At 38.2% G+C, this 16,982-nt stretch overlaps 1 protein-coding gene and 1 long non-coding RNA gene across 4 annotated transcripts in view; one reads left to right on the top strand and one right to left on the bottom strand.

Moving 5' to 3' along the window:
- Window positions 1–528: 528 nt before the first annotated feature.
- LOC138963014 (uncharacterized) overlaps window positions 529–16,982 on the bottom strand; it is a 42,508-nt gene continuing 26,054 nt past the window's right edge. For all 3 annotated transcript variants that reach the window (XM_070335005.1, XM_070334997.1, XM_070334990.1), the window contains exons 6-7: window positions 1,953–2,182; window positions 529–632 (exon numbers count right to left, since the gene is read on the bottom strand). In XM_070335005.1, coding sequence (XP_070191106.1) covers window positions 1,965–2,182 — 218 coding nt within the window. In that variant the 3' untranslated portion in view covers window positions 529–632; window positions 1,953–1,964. The remainder of the gene's footprint in view (window positions 633–1,952; window positions 2,183–16,982) is intronic.
- LOC138961297 (uncharacterized) lies at window positions 6,201–7,682 on the top strand. The gene is made up of 3 exons (XR_011454152.1): window positions 6,201–6,670; window positions 7,215–7,299; window positions 7,461–7,682. It is a non-coding gene; the product is annotated as an uncharacterized lncRNA (long non-coding RNA).

Here is a 16,982-nt window from a genome sequence, read left to right as displayed (position 1 = left end):
AATACCACTCGTCCTCTTCAAAAGGTCTCCGGTGTAGTTTCGTGTGCGATGTTGAAAGTCGGACTCTTTTGTGTGTAAACAATTCGGCTCAGCAATATCATATCTGGCCAGGCTTTTACATGAAATGAGACCATCTATCCACTGAGACACATACCAAAAATCAACACTTTTGCTGCTTGCTTTGGTGAGTTAGAGTTGTTTTGTGAATAACTTTCTTGAAATGCCTTGTGTGACATTTATGAAATTCATTCATAAAAAAAATGTCCCACTGTGTACAGAGAACACCAAGGCCGTTCACTTTTTGTTTATATGATGGAGGGATGGTCTTATTCCGTGTAAAACCCGATATGTGAATCACACACACACACACACACACACACACACACACACACACACACACACACACACACACCCACACACACACCCACACACACACACACACACACACACACACACACACACACACACACACACAGAGAAGATGAGAGATTTCACGCAACTTTTTTGTTTGTTTTTTGTTCGAACGGATTTCTTTTGTTTATTTATTATTTATTAGTTCGACATCAAATCTCCTTGGTCTAGAGACAGATATTCTGGCAGTTACTGCACACTGCCTCCATCAGACACCGCATCTGGGGAAAAACAACAGCAACACCCTTATTACATGAAATCATGCCGCCCGCCTCATCTTTCGCTCTTCCAAGCACGACCACATCACCCCTCTTCTTCAAACCCTACACTGGCTGCCTGTTCAACAGAAGATTCAGTTCAAGATCTCCACACTCTGCCTTAGAAACTTTGATCTATCGTCCCCTTGCTATCTTTCTGACCTTCTTGATGTCTACTCCCCCTCTCGCTCCCTAAGATCCTCCGCAGACACCCGCCTTTTTAGGATACCACCAGCACGCACCAAAACATATTGCCAGCGCACCTTCTCTTACCAGGCCCCATCCATCTGGAACCAACTCCCGCAATCACTCAGGCACTCCACATCTATGCAATCATTAAAAACCTTACTCAAAACACACCTCTTCCCTCACTAGTCTGTTAATGACCACCCATCCCCCTCTCCTGCTGGTCCTTAATCTGTCTCCTTCTCTCTCCTTCTTCTTCCCTTTCCAGCTCTATTCTTCTTCTCTCAACTAACTTTATGTATCCAATAATTTATTTATTTATTTATGACTGTTTTTCCGTCTTCAGAATGCATGTGCCTGTGGTTGGTATGAGTGAGTGCGTCGCGTTCTCGCTGTGCGTCTGTCTGCGAGTGTATGAGTCCTAGTGTCTTGGTCCTTGTCGATTTGTGTTTCGTATAATGTTCACTATGTATTGTATATTTTGTAAGCGCTTAGGGCTTTAGATTAGGCGCACAAAATTAATGTTCATAATAATAATAATAATAATAATAATAATAATATTACACAAAGCCATTGCCAGTAATGGGGAAAAGGGTACCGCAGTCAGCAAGTGAATACTGAATTGGATTGTCTCAAGCTTACAAATGATTATCAACAAGAATAAAAGAAGTAGACAGAAAATAAGCTGCGTCATCACTAGGACGAATGAGGCCTAGCTAATCACCTAAGCGGGTCGCACTGCTCTTCGCGAACCATTTTCTTTAATTTTGAGCAATGTGCATAGAATACATGACATAGATCTATATCTTTGGATTCAATAAATGATAAATAATAATTAGAATTTTCAGAATTCAATGGACAAAATTATTTAATGTTTAATCTTCCAAGCTGACATGCAATCTTGTAGTCTACGAGTACGAATGTCCAAACTTGCACACACACAGAATAGAACAAACAAACCCATAAAGATCTAGGAGTCCCTTGAAACAGGACTTCTTTATGTGTGCGGCAATAATAAAATAAACTTAGATAAAATTAAAATTAAAAAAACGTGTAATATAAAAAAATAATGTTTCCAAAGTCCTATGAGACACTTACCCAACAATTCAGTTAGCCGTCACCAAACCAGATGAACTCATGGTTGATCGTGTCATTGATGTGTTCACACACCGCTTTGGGGATCAGATCTTTGGCAATAGTTTCGAAGTCGAGGAGCCAATCCGCAACCGTTACCACCCAGTCACCGCTTTGAACGTTGAGATCAACATGATCCACGGTGCTCTTACAATCAGTGAGCTCCATGAACCCTGTGCCTCTGGAGTCACGGCCTGTGAGTGTGATGGTAATGAAACACTCGATGCACAACATCAGCAATGTATTGATTATCAACGTCATTGTCGTCGTCGTCATGAACATAATCGATATCACCATCGTCGTCGTCGTCATCATCATCATCGTTGTCGTCGTCATGATCATCATCATTGTCGTCGTCATTATCATCATCATAGTGGGGCTCGTATGTTGCAGACGCACTCATAAATCATTCACATCTTGCAACAAACATCATACTTTGTGATATTGTTCCTTATAATTATTTAAGGGATTTCAGATACAGAGCCACTTCAGAAATCGTTTTGTTTTGGTTTTTGATAGGGAATAAAAGGCTGCATTTACAGCAGACGAAATTCGTACCAAAAGCGCTCAGCAGTAAATATTCCCAACTCAGCAAATGTAAAATTCAATGGTTTACCATGCACCAGAAGTTGTCTGCTGATAACACATGCATGACATAAATACTCTTATGGGTATTTTTGTGTTCTGGTATTTAATTTGATCGTTTTTAGAATTGTATATATCCGCAGCATGAAAATTCAAGATGGCGGCCTCCGCAACATTGCGTGTTTTGATTTGAGCGAAAACAACGTTTCTGAAGGTAAGTTTTCAAGAATACGCATCCATTCACCAATGTCACATCATTTTACTGTTTAGTTTTCCCCTGGGGTCTGTTATTCATCGGGTGAAGCGCTGAAATGCAGAGACTTTGTTTAATATTGCAATAGCTCATCAGCTGGATTGTGATGCTGATAGATCTAGATCTATCTGTTGATTACAAGTAAGGAAATCATGATCGCCACGCTGGTGATTTTAAACAGATTAAACGAACTTTGAATAAAAGGCCAGGAGAAAGAGATTGTTCATGGTATGATAAATGATTAGTCCTGCCTACGTTAAGGACTTAGAGTCAAAAACTGAGTGAGGGTAGGCCAGATAGTAGGATGACCAGCTGGAGATAAAAACACTCCACTCCCCATGTCTTTACAGTGTTGTGATCAAACTTTCAAAGACGGTAGGTAACAGACAAAAGCATACAGTGTATGCTAATCAAATGAGATAAGTGGTTTTGAAAAATGAAGAGGTACTGCTCTTTGAGTTTTACAATTTTGGTTTGTTGCTTGTTTCTCATCCTTTTGCTTATTTTAAGTTGACCGTGCATTGGTGTGAATTTTATTTTTACAGGATATATACAAGAGTTACACCACATGCCGGTTCCTGGGAACAAGCGTTCTGCATTTATTCCGGTGCCACAGAAGGGAGCTGATTTCACTGGTACTACTGTATCAAGGTTTGTTACCTAATACATCTTAACAGTAAGATTTTTTTATTTGTATTAATTGGAACATGTTTGCACATCATTTGTAAGCGACCTCTGTGAATTTGATGGGTTTAACGTACGAACCCTCACTATGGTCAACATTCTGTTAGCGACTGTTTGAAGCGAATAAATGTAGCGGTCAGAAAGATTCCAGAATCAGGTGGGTCACTGGAAACTGTTTTTGTTTGTTTTTTAACCTGAAACAGTGAGAATTTTTCGAATTCATGAAATACAATTTCTTTCATTTTGGTCTGTTGTGCGAAGACTTGCTAACCCGGCTTTGGCCGACTCTCTGAGATAGTAAATATTATTCAAATACATTCAAATAAATATGTCACTTTTCATCTTTTGTGTGAAGGGTACCCCAGGCTGATTTCGTGCACCATGGATGTAGAGGAGGCCAGACAGTCTGCTTCTCATTCCAGCTGTGTTGCGTTTTTTTCTGCTCGTGAAGTGTATCGCCACATTGCCAAAGCCATTGGCCAAGAGAAGTCACCCTGTCTGCCCATTTTGCATAGCCTTACAGGCTGTGACACTATGTCGTTCGTCAATGGTATTGGGGAATCAGAAGGCTTGGGAAGTATGGCAAGCATTTGAAGACGTCACTCAAACTTTCTTCAGGTTGTCTGCTCCTCTTTGTAAGCTGAGTACCACTGACAGGGCAGCACAAGAGCTTTTTGGTGTACATTTGTAGGACAAAACCAGCAACGTACTGGGTGGAAACAGTGCTAGACGGTACCACTTCAGTAAAAAGAGCTGCCAAATTGACCATAATCCCCTTACAAGTGAGGTGCTGCTGCAGGACATGAGATTGAGAAGAGCCATCTACCTATTAGACTTCCAAACTCTGTGGGCTGGCAGTTCAAAGCTTTCAAGAGGTATCCAGCGTGTGCCGAGAACTCATGAGGTGTGCCTGCAAGAAGAGCTGTACAACAAAACGCTGCAAATGCTTCTAAGAAGGACTGCAGAGCACAGCTCTCTGCAAATGTGCTTGCATGCCTGTGAAAACTGTCAGCATCTAAACTGTGCAAAAATATTATTGCACCCATTTTCATACCCCAACTCAAACTTTTATTCCTGTGTCATTTTATTCAAACTGTCTATGCCATTAAAGGCTCGCATCTTCGCTATCTGGCACATTTTTTTTTAAACATCATCATTTACGCCGTCAAAATAAGGATACCCTTGACGTGACAAAAAGATGTGACAAAAACTGCGGGTACCTTTTAAAAAGCCGACGACAATTCCTGAGGCACAACTGGGTCACTGTTGTATACGAAGAGAAAGTCAACTTGATTATCCATCCAGAACAGGTTGTTTTATTTCGCCATCTTGCATATTTCTAGTGTTGTGCCATTGTACCTACTGATGTATGTGTCGATCTCACGGATGAGATGTTTATCACTTTATGTGTCAAATGTGAGGGATACCCAAGTCAACTAAAATCCATGTATTTTAGCAATGACCAAGTGGGTTGCGTTGAAACTTTCAGGAATGTGTGTCTACGCACGAGGCGTAGTTCAACCGTTTGAGTACACTTTCAAATCTTCACGAAATAATATTTTAAAAACTGCCACAGGTTTGTTGACTTACATCCCACATATTTTTGACTTCGCATGCATATATGACAGATGGTTGTTTCAAGTACTGCCAAAGTTTCTTTTGAGTATAGACACTTGCCGGAATGTGCTAGTTGTGTAAACACATGAGAACAAACAACGTTTTCGAAATACAGCGATTATGAATTTTAGTCGACTTTTGAGTTGATACATTACATTTTTATCAGTTTTATTTTGGGGGTACCCTAATTTGAGCGGCGGTCAAATAACCCATGTAAAGGCCACCTTTTATCTTAAAAGTGTTCCAGTTAGCCAAGTTGAGTGCCCTCAATAGCATACATTGAATATAACAGCACAGGAATGAATGTTTTCGTTTTGGTATGAAAATTGGTGCAATATATTTATTTTTGCACAGATTAGGTAATCCACAAATTCTTCACCCTGCCACCCACACCATCCAATCATTCTCTGCACCAACAATACATGTATTGTTTTGTTTAAAAATGTGTTTGTGTTAGTTTCTATTGCAAGAGAATGTCTTGTAGCATCAAAAATGCCTAAATACCCTTTTATTGGCGGCCATTTTGAAAATTGTAAAAAAACTACTGATTTCTTAATTTTTTCACGGTGGCTCGGTATCAGGTTTTGTTAAGCAAAAGCAAATGTCCATTTACGCCAAATTTGCTGTTAATCACATGAAGTGAAATATGCCTAACATACCCAACCGTTTACACTGGCGGCCATTTTGAAAAATTGTTTAAAAACTACCCATTTTTTTATTTTTTGCGATGGCTCTGTATCAGGTTTTGTTAAGCACATAAAACTCTTCATATTTGCTTAATTTGGTGTTTGTTGCATGATTTGAATGATTTTGCAACATAGGAGCCCCACTACAGGGATAGGTAAAGATGGGCAGCATCTCCACGAAATTATGTTTTTCCATCATTCTCCTCATAGCTTAGAATGAGCATCCACTGAGCGTAAGCCAGCTGAAGACACGTTCAACTTCAAGTGCGTATTGCGGTTCAAGGTCGAAACACCATGCCTTTAAGGTAAGAGCCTGCACTTCATTATCCTTTTATTATCGTCGTTTCGGTATCATTTTGTTGTTCAGTTGTTACTATTTTTATGCCCTTAAAGTGTAACTAAACAAGCAAAAAGGAAAAACATCGTTCAGCAACCTTTACACTTTGATATGAAGAAGGGCCTCATATACTGTCGAACTGAGAAAAAAAAAATTTCTCTCACTCGGACACTGTTTGACGGACATGTGAAGTGCGCGCCAGGAACGACAATCTTCTTAGTTTACCTGATTAATGCCCTTAATTTTTGGTTCTGGTACTTTCAGTTCCGGCTGTTGTCATTAATCTACCAAAATAAAAGATCAAACGGAGTTTTCGATTTTTATTTCATGGTTCAGAAAAATATTGCTTATTTTCTGAAGTCAACCGTTTTAGCGAATCTTTCTTTGATTCTTAAAAGTCATTTCAGATTTTTGAAAAATAGTTAACGGTTAGTAATTACCAATATATCGTAAACAAACATATCGATAGGTTTTGGTAAGAAGACACAAGTGCGATGAATGTGGTACCAGTATTTTTGTGGTAAGTAAGGATGCATTTCTTTGCTGTAAGCACATTTACAATGCACATTTAATCTGTTTAGCAACATAAACGAAAGCATGGTACAGTGCCGCTTGTTTGTGGTCTATCTTTTCGCGGCAGATGCGTAACAATTAGGGTCTCAGTTGGAAAAAGCTGCTCGGAACCAGAGCAGATTTGGCTTGGGTTCTTTGAGTGTGAATGATCGACGAGTGGCTTGACATTTTTAACGAATCATTACTGTAGCCTACTTGAAACCATCATCTGTTTCTGAATTTGTCATCAGTTATGATTGAGCAGTCTCATAGGAATCGTCCATAAAATGTTAAACCGAAAAAGGGCAGACGATTCTGAATCACACAGGCTGCTGTACAAAATCAGATCTAAAACGATATTTTGAACTGCGACGTCTGCGTAAATGCCATGTAACAAAATACCTTGTCCTGGTCATGTGTATACACATCAGCTTCTATTGGGAAGATCAGTATTTTATATTAATCACAAATACAAGATTAGAAATAGTTCTGAAGATCGCCTTTGATTTCAGTTTCAGCGGCAAACTAGCAGATCTGTCCAAACCGGCATCGTTTCATGGTTGAAACTTGAATAATCCCAAATAGATCTGAGTGGGGGTAAGTTTTATAGTATTTCAATTTTTTACGGCAGTTTTATTTAAAGATAGTGTAGTGGATGTCTCTGGTGAAGACTACAGTTATATGAATGTTTTGTTGTAATATTAAAATGATTGTTCTTTATTTACACAATTGAATAATTTGTATTTATTTGTTTGCAGATGACAGCATACTGAGTGCTCCAAGAACATACGCCTGCTGGAATTTTGTGTCTTTTCTGAAGACGTCGAGGCAAGCAGAAGTCACGGTCCTGGCCACACACACACAATGACATGAACAAGAAATGATATTTTTTCATGGGCATATCCAGTATTAAAACTTTATTACCATGCAAACGCAATGATTAGAATTTAGAGAAGGTCATCGGTCACACACACACACGCACACACACACACACACTGGGCGGATCCGGAGGGGGGTTCCGGGGTTTCCGGACCACTTAGGAGCCGGCCTTTGTATTCTAAGTCACGATTTTGGAAAGAAGTTGGCTAATTAGTTTGCTCAGATCGATCAATTGTCCTTGTTGTGATTCAAATTTTTCTTCTTAATATATTTACTTTTTTGGAAGGTGTATTAGGGGATGTTTCTTGGCTCAGATTGATCCATTTTCCTTGTTTTTATCAACATTTGTCGGACCCCCCACCATGCAGACCTGAACGGCCAGTGTATGGTGGCAGAGTTGGAAAATAGGAAAAGTCTTGATGCCAATCCATCATCAAAAACCGAAGAAAATCGTCATTGTAATAAGTTTGCTTTATTCTAAATCAAACGACTAGGATAGATGACAGACACAACGACAAACACATTCAATTCTATGTAAAACATACACAATGCGCACGTTAACAAGCTGGCCATAACAATGTGCCCATCGTGCATGAAGTCCATGAAGTGTGGCTTTGGTCGGATCAGTAGCCGTGCTTTGTCTGCGATGCTAAACATGAAATTTTGTTAAAGCGACGATTTAGCAATGTTGTTGTTGCTGCTGCTGCTGTCTGTTCTTGTCACGACATCTCGCCATATAACAGTTTGTTCCCTCCTGATTCTGAGAAGAAGCTGTTTAATTGTGATATCAGGCCTAGGAACCCCTGATTTTCACTTGGAGCATTCTCAAAGAAACTTAGCGTATGTTAAGAAAAATGAGTGTACTCCACACTTTGTCTTTTGTTGTTCGTTGTCGTTGCATGTCTACCGTTCCACAGCCACCTACTATAAGACTAATTAAGTGCAAGTGTTAAATGACGTATTTCCACAAAAGACTGCTTGCAGAGAATCATGTGATGCCAATGACAGGTAAGGACATGTGGTAATACATACTACGTTTTGGAACCAGGGAAAATGCAGCACAAATTATTTATCAACCAAATTGATTGACTTGTGCACCATGACAAAAGTTTTCTTTGATCCATAAAAGGTCTTTTGCCAAAAAAATTGCTCTGAACATCAAGTACTCTGCAAGTTGTCACACATTTACATTATTGAAATAAAAAGAAAACACACCAGTAACCAGGTTAGGTACGTTAATATCTATAATCAATCTCGGCACGTTACTGCCTTCTTCGGGATGGTAAGCTGAACATTACTGAACAAAATAATCGGTTTAGATTGTATACTTTGATTCCTGAACGAAGAAGCAGAGGTACTGCATACAACTAGGACTGTAATATCAGCTTTTGCCTGAAACACACACACATACACTTATAAAATTAATGCAATGTCATTGTATGAAGCCAGAACAATCACTAACTTACATAGTTGGTCACACAATTACCCATCACTAAACAATAAATCGAAGTCGGGTGGATTCAATGACTAAAGCAGTAAAGGCTTTGAAAAAACCCTCATCACAAAACATCCCCCCCCCCCCCCCAAAAAAAAAATAAATAAATAAATAAATAAAATAAAACAGGTTGTGTATATAGCGCACTAAACACCATGCAGGTACAAGCAAAGATTTTACAGTGATTATCCTTGTTTTATATAGCACACATTTCCTAGTTTTAATCTCTCTCTCTCTCTCTCTCTCTCTCTCTCTCTCTCTCTCTCTCTCTCTCTCTCTCTCTCTCTCTCTCTCTCTCTCTCTCTCTCTCTCTCTCTCTCTCTCTCTCTCTCTGGAAAGTAATTTACTGACCTGTGGGTTATTTGCGTTTGTATACACATTGGTGATTCGTAAACTATGTTGAAAGAGATTGTCAAACAATATTATATGGGGTGTCTTAAAAAAAATGTATATCAACAAAATCTGTCATTATTATCAGGCACACGGTTTTAACAAAGCTATGTCACGGAATGCAACATAAGTGGCTTAAAAAGTCGTGTTTTTGTGTGTGCAGGATATTCGCTAGGACAGGACCTCAAGCTGAACCAGCACAACAGCGATGCATTCTTCCATGGCTTCCACAAAAGTCTTTCACCTATAGCGGGCATTGCATACAGATAGTCCAAAGAGGGTTAGGGTTACCCAACCCTCCTTTTTAAAAATTCTTTAGACCAATTATCCCTCTGTTCCCATGTTAAACATGGAATAATTCTGGACAAATGCGAGGACGTTAGCTTTTTTTATTTTATTTTTTATCATTTTACTTATCATTAAAACTTGTTTAGATTTCGATTCGTAAACCATTTACAGTAATCCTTTGTTTTTTTTAACTTTGTTCATCTTACCACAGTCACTTTGTTGTTTAGATTTATCATTAAATTTGTTACCATTATGCAGGAAAAATGTAGAATAAAACCAGGAGAGCTTTCGGTAGAAGATATTTCCTGTGTCAAAAGTTAATGCTTATTCTGATTGATGGGTGCTCCAAACTAAGTTATTTTGACTGCCTTATTCGAATTCATTTCCAAGACAGGGCTGAGAAGTGGAGAAGCTTAGGAGAGTATCGTAAAAATTGTCTGGGTGTTTATGCAAAACTTTCGAATATGTCAGATTTTACTTTAGAGATTTTAAATACTGTTAACTGACAGAAATGCTATAACTTCTACACCAATTGACTGGATAACTTCATATTCAGCATACTTAAACTTGATTTTATGCATGTGCAGTTCACAAAGTGGCAAATTTGTAGGTTAAATTATCTAACTTTTGCATCACCAATGACACCAACGCTTTCGTGTCTGAGGATTGCCCTGAACCTAGCTGTAACTGCATGCTTTCTTCAGGTCATCGATAGCCTGGGGGTTGAAGGGGATGTTTTTACATACTCAGACATTCAAAATAATCAAAAAGGTAATGAGTTAATAGACGTGTGGCGATTATTTCACCATGGAGAAAAAGAATATACATGGTCAAGGAAAAATCCTTTTATCGCCCGCAGACTGGATTATATTTTTGCCACAGAATCAGTATTAAATAGGGTAACAGAATGTGAAATTCACTCGGTTGCACAATCTGACCACAGACTCGTTTCCCTCTCCTATAACATGTCTCAAATCAAGAGGGGACCCTCATATTGGAAATTTAATGACAGTTTGTTACACGATAAAACTTTTGTAGACTCAATGAATAAACTATTAACAGACTATGCTAATGAAAACACCGAAATAGATGATCAACTAAAATGGGAACTCTGCAAAATTAAAATAAGGGAATGGTGCATGGCATACTGTAAAACTAAGAACAAATTATCAAGCAGAAGGAAAGCAGAGTTACAGTCTGAATTAGATGAGATAGAGAAGAATTTGGCTCTTAACTCGACAGACAAAGAATTAGTTGATCAACGGGAGAAGTATAAAACAGAAATGGAATTGTATGCGATTAGAGAAGCAAAAGGTGCCCATGCACGGGCACGTGTAAAATTTATTGAAGACGGGGAAAAAAACACTAAATATTTTCTCAACCTAGAAAAGGCTCGAGCAAATAGTAAAGTAATGGATAGACTAACTAATGAGGAGGGACAAGTATTGAAAAAAAGACAAGATATTGTAAAAGAGCAAACTCGTTTTTATTCAAATAGATACAAACAAAAAATTAACTTTGATGAACAATATGTTGAAATGTTTTTACAAGACGTAGAAGTTCCACAATTGACCGAAGAACAGAAAAATAGCATTGAGGGCATTTTAACTGAAGATGAAATCACAAAGGCTTTAAAAATAATGAAAAATGGCTCAGCACCAGGCGGAGATGGTCTAACAACTGGTTTTATGAAATTTGTCTGGTGTCAGATAAAGACAATGGTTATATGTTCCTTGAACGCCGCTTTTGATAATGGTCAAATGTCTCCGACCCAAAAGAGAGCAGTTATAACATTAATACACAAAGGGAAGCAACTGTCAAGGGATGATCTGAATAACTGGCGACCAATATCTTTACTAAACTCAGATTATAAGTTACTGGCAAAGTGTCTAGCAGTACGCCTAAAAAGTGTGCTTGGAACAATAATTCATGAAAATCAGTTTGGTTTTATGAAAGGCAGAAATAGTAGCACAGCAGTTAGAATGATTGATGATATAATTACACATCTCAAACAAACGAACAAACCAGGGCTACTCCTAGCTCTAGACTACAAAGCTGCTTTCGACACAATATCAAAAGAATACATAATGTATGCCTTTAAACGCTTCAATTTTGGTAACACTTTTGTTAGATGGGTCACTACGCTCATGAACGAAACAGTAAGTTGTGTAAATTATATGGGGTGGTTGTCAGAGCCTATAGAAATGAACGCTGGAATTCGACAAGGCTGCTCATTCTCACCAATGGCCTTCGTGCTCGCCTTAGAGCTGCTGGCAGTCAAGATGAGGGCAGATCAGTCAGTTAAAGGGGTATTCTTGCCATCAGCCAATAGTACTAATCAAGAAAGACTATTGAAAATGATCTTGTACGCTGATGATATTACGCTTTTTCTGAAAGGCACTGATGATGTGCAAAATGCTCTGACATTGGTGTCATATTTCTCCAAGTTCTCAGGACTGGCTGTGAACAGACTGAAATCGGAGGCCATGTGGTTGGGTTCACAGAAGTACTCTGAGGAGCAGCCATGTGGTTTCAGATGGAAATCAAAAGTCAAAATTCTTGGTATATATTTTAGTAATAATTTAGAAGCCTCGGAAATCGAAGAAAACTGGACGGAAAAAATTAATCATATTCAGAGCACAATGATTAAGTGGTCTAAGAGAAACTGCAGTATAATGGGAAAGATTTGCCTTGTAAAATCACTTTTGATCCCTCAATTAACACATGCTTTGCAAGCTTTGATTATACCCGAAAAGATCATATGTAAACTGAACTCAATGTTTTTCAGATTCATTTGGAAAAAAAGATTTTCAAACACAAAAGCCTTTGAAAAGGTAAAACGAAAAGTTATGTGCCAGGAAACAAGTAAAGGTGGCCTAAATATGATTGACTTGGGTGACTTTCAAAAATCCTTTGTACTTGGATGGTTTTCGAAATTACTGCAACCAAACGAAGAAGCTTGGAAAAGTATTCCACTCAGTATGTTCTCCAAACTCGGAAAAAATCTATGCTGCTTTCAAGCAAACGTCAAACCAGCCTTATTTAAAGGGTTGGGGTTGATTACAAACAAGTTCTGGAAAAGCGTTTTAGAATGTTGGCTTGACAACCATGAAAAGATATTACCATGCGTGAAAAAAATGACCCAGCTGGAAAATGTATGCCTATGGAATAACTCTCTAATTGCTTATCGTGGCAAGACAATGTTTCTACGTGATTGGGTTACATCTGATATATGCTATGTGAAGGATTTATACGAGAATAATATGTTTTTACCATTTCACAGGATTTGTGAAAGAGTTGGGCATAAACCAACAAGACTTTTTGAATATGGGGCAATTCGCACAGCAATAGCATCCCTTTTTTTGAAGATGAATGATAATGGAATACAAGCTATGAAGGTAATGGATTATCAAAAAATAAGTACATTTAAACCCAGGCAGTTTCGTAAATTAATGGTAGACGCTTATCAAACTGACACTATTGCAGTCAGTTTCTGGAAAAGAAAGATGGGAATTGAAATAAACAAGGACATTTGGCAGATAGCAAGCAACGCATCAAAAGAAGTAAGATTGAGACTGCTACACTGGAAAATAACTCATAACATTTATCCAAAGAACATTATATTGTATAAAATGGGCATTGCTGAGAGTATTAGTTGTACACATTGTACAGAAGAGACAGATTATATCGAACATTTCTTTTATTATTGTATAAAAATAAGCAAAGTGTGGAATCTTGTTGAAGAAGCCTTCTTCACCGCTTGTTCAAAAAGAATTCATGTTGATGTGCGGGATGCCCTATTCGGCCTAGTCAAAAGGAATTCTATTTCATCCGCTGAAGCAAACTATGTCAATTTGCTGATCTTGATTGCAAAAATGTGCATAGGTATTTATAGATACGGTACCCCTTTAGAGATCGGATGTATTTTTGAAAAAGAGTTAAGTTTAAGAAAAAATAATTGACTTATGACTCGCATATATGTTGCTATCTGTGAAATTGAAATAAAGAAACGTTAGGTAACAAAAGGAGAAATGATGACGGAAGAAAATATAGGACAAAATGTATAAAAAAAAAAATAGGTGGAGAGAGAGAAGATAGAACGAGAGGAGACAGTGAGAGAGAGAGAAAGAGAGAGAGAGAGAGAGAGAGAGAGAGAGAGAGAGAGAGAGAGAGAGAGTGGCAGACTATGGGAGAGAGGGGGAGAGAGAGACCGACAGAGTATGGGGGAGAGAGAGAGAGAGAGAGAGAGAGAGAGAGAGAGACGAAGCAAAAAAGAAGAACAAAGAAGAAGACAGAAAATTCCGAAGAACAAAATTCAGAAAAAAACAGACAAGTCGAAGAGAAAGAAAGTGGATGCAGAGAAAGACAGACTAGGGAGTGAGTGAGAGAGAGAGAGAGAGAGAGAGAGAGAGAGAGAGAGAGTGAGTGAGTGAGAGAGAGAGAGAGAGAGATGTTGTGTGGACAAGTGTGAGAAAGAGAGAGAGAGAGAGAGAGAGGAGAGAGAGAGAGAGGGTAAATGTAAATAAAAAAAACTTAAAAACAATTGTCCATGATCTGTTTACTGTCCATTGAGTGTGAAGCTGAGAGAAAGAGTGAGACTGAAGGAAAACAATAATAACTTAATAAGAATTAAAATGATTATAAAAAAAAAATTAAAAAAAATTCCGTTATAAAAAAAAATAAATAAAACGCACGCACATGTGTGATTAACAATGTCTGATCTCCTAAAGAAAAAAGAAAAAGAAAAAAAAAAAAGAAAAAAGAAAAAAAAAAGAAAAAAAAAGAAAAAAAAGCCTGAAGGGTTTAAATTAGGTAAAAATGGCTACCGCTCAATGTCAAAACTCGTTCTGTTTAGTCGACCCCCGAATTTGGAGAAAAAAAATTAAAATTGCACAAAAGTCAGACCATTCAATTTACAAAATTGCCACTTACTGGAAAGGCTGAACATAAACTGAAGTTAATGAATACCATATATAAAATAATTGGTTCAACAGATGCAGAAGTAATTTGCATGGTTGTGGGTGTCCTTTTTAGGGGGGTCAACCCTGTAGAAGAGACGATTTTCTTTAATTATCAATCCGTAATATATTGTTTGTTATGCATACAAGATTAACATTGACAAATACTTCAAGACTCCTCATTGATCTTAAGAAATGTTGTGGTTTTTTTTGTTACCGACTGATTCACTTTCTATTCACTTTACTCTACATTAGTCACGACAAGAAAAGCAAGGGAGGTAATTTCTTCGGAAGAGGTAATTCTCTCCCCTCAGAACGATTGTTGTAGTTTGTTTGATTTTGTTCCCTTCTAATAAGTATTATTTGAAATAGATCTTTACATCTTGATGTGAAAGGCGCAGTACCCCCCTCCCCCCAGGATGTTAAATTCTAGGTTGTGTCCATGTAAAATCCTGATCCTAGTCAAGATCCGAGTTGGTTTTTCATGCAACTGTGCCTCTGTATGCCACTCAATTAGACATACTTTGCAATCCATAATTGCACGAAACTAAGTACAGGAAATACGTTGTTGTCGTGTTTTTAATATTACATAATGAAATAAAAAATGTCACAACTGGTTTCGTGTTGGGCTTTCTCTCTCTGTCTGAATCTCATAATTACTTCCTTCTGAGGCCTGAAATGTGTTGCAGGCATTGTTCAGCTTACATTTATTGTTACAACTTGTGTGGATATGTTATTAAGTGTGTCTGTGTTTCTATCATTCGTTATCAGTGTGGTTAAAAAAAAAAGCACACGTCAAAGTAATTTACCCTTCATCATTATCAAAACATGCAGATACAGGTAATAAATATTTGTGATACTTTAAACAAATACAATGTTTGTTGCGTCTTTTCTTTTTTTCAGAGCAAACACACATCGTATTTGTTCAAACGTGTATATTCTGCACTTTCTAATACCCTGCATGGGTCTCCAAATCAAGAATAATGAAAAGTCGTCTAATAGCCCTGCAGCACTCACACGAACATGATAGAAGCTTGCATGCACCCAGGCTCGCTGTCTTCGGCTAAAAGAGCTTACCGTTGGATCTTCGCTCAGACAAATGTAGCTGTCTTGTCCACTTGCTCCTGTCGCATATATCTGCACTGTGCAACATCATCTTTGATTAATAAGTCTGAGGCACAGACAAACACACACGCGCGCACATTTGCGAGAGAATGCACGTCAGTCTATTCAATCAAACAGTATAAAAACATACCACAGACGTGGTGGTGGAAACTGGACATTCGCCGTATAACAAACTCAAGAGATTCATTTGTGTGTGTATGTTTAATCAAAAGTTCATCTTGGGCACATTCAGTCTGTATTGTAACAGGACCCATCCCGTAAAAACTTCGAACAGATCTATTAAATTCTGAAATCCTTGACAAGGTTTTTTTCCAATCATCTGTATCTGACCGAAGTAAAAAAAAAAATCAGCCAGTACACGCATCTACCCCCTCACACAATACATATGTGGCGAAAAAAGGAATCGAGAGGGGGGGGAACAAGGAATAAATTAGATCCAGAAATAATTCCACTTCATCATTCCAAAATTCAAGTGTGAAGTGATCGGATACTGTGGTAAAGATACGTGCTTAGTATCACAACTGAAAATACAAGCCCTAGGGTTTTAAATCAAGGAAACAATTAAAGTTAAGGAAAGATCAACAGAAATGTCGAGAACATGTAAAATATTGTACTTACAAATCCGTTTCAGCATGCTCTTCGAATAATAATCTCCCAGTCAGCCTCGTGCTTAGGCAAAAAAAAAAAAAAATAGGTGTGGTTACGGTAACATAGCCAAAAAAAATAGGGTAGGTAGGTAGGCAATCACTTTTTTTTTTTTTTTAACTTTTTTTTTTCTAATGTGTACCGTACTTTCCGGGTGACAAGGCGCTTTGTTATCTAAGACGCACCCCCTTCTTTTAAAAAAAAAATTGTAATCCAGTCACCCATTGGACGCAGGGGGCCAATAGGGCGCACCAAAATGACCCAGTTTTTGCCATGAGAGGTGGTTCCCCTGTCATATCTGAGAGAGGAAACACTTCCTGCATCGGGGTCAGTGACCGGTCAGTGACCAAAGGCATTGTGATAGCTGGGTGGCCTTGTTAAAAGACAGACCTTCTTCCCAGGGGTCAATGACCCAGTTTTTGCCATGAGAGGTGGTTCCCCTGTCATATCTGAGAGAGGAAACACTTCCTGCATCGGGATCAGTGACCGGTCAGTGACCG

The sequence above is a fragment of the Littorina saxatilis genome, linkage group LG1 (assembly GCF_037325665.1).
Source record: "Littorina saxatilis isolate snail1 linkage group LG1, US_GU_Lsax_2.0, whole genome shotgun sequence".
Taxonomy (NCBI): Eukaryota; Metazoa; Mollusca; class Gastropoda; order Littorinimorpha; family Littorinidae; genus Littorina; species Littorina saxatilis.
This window is presented reverse-complemented; position numbering and strand designations above follow the sequence as displayed.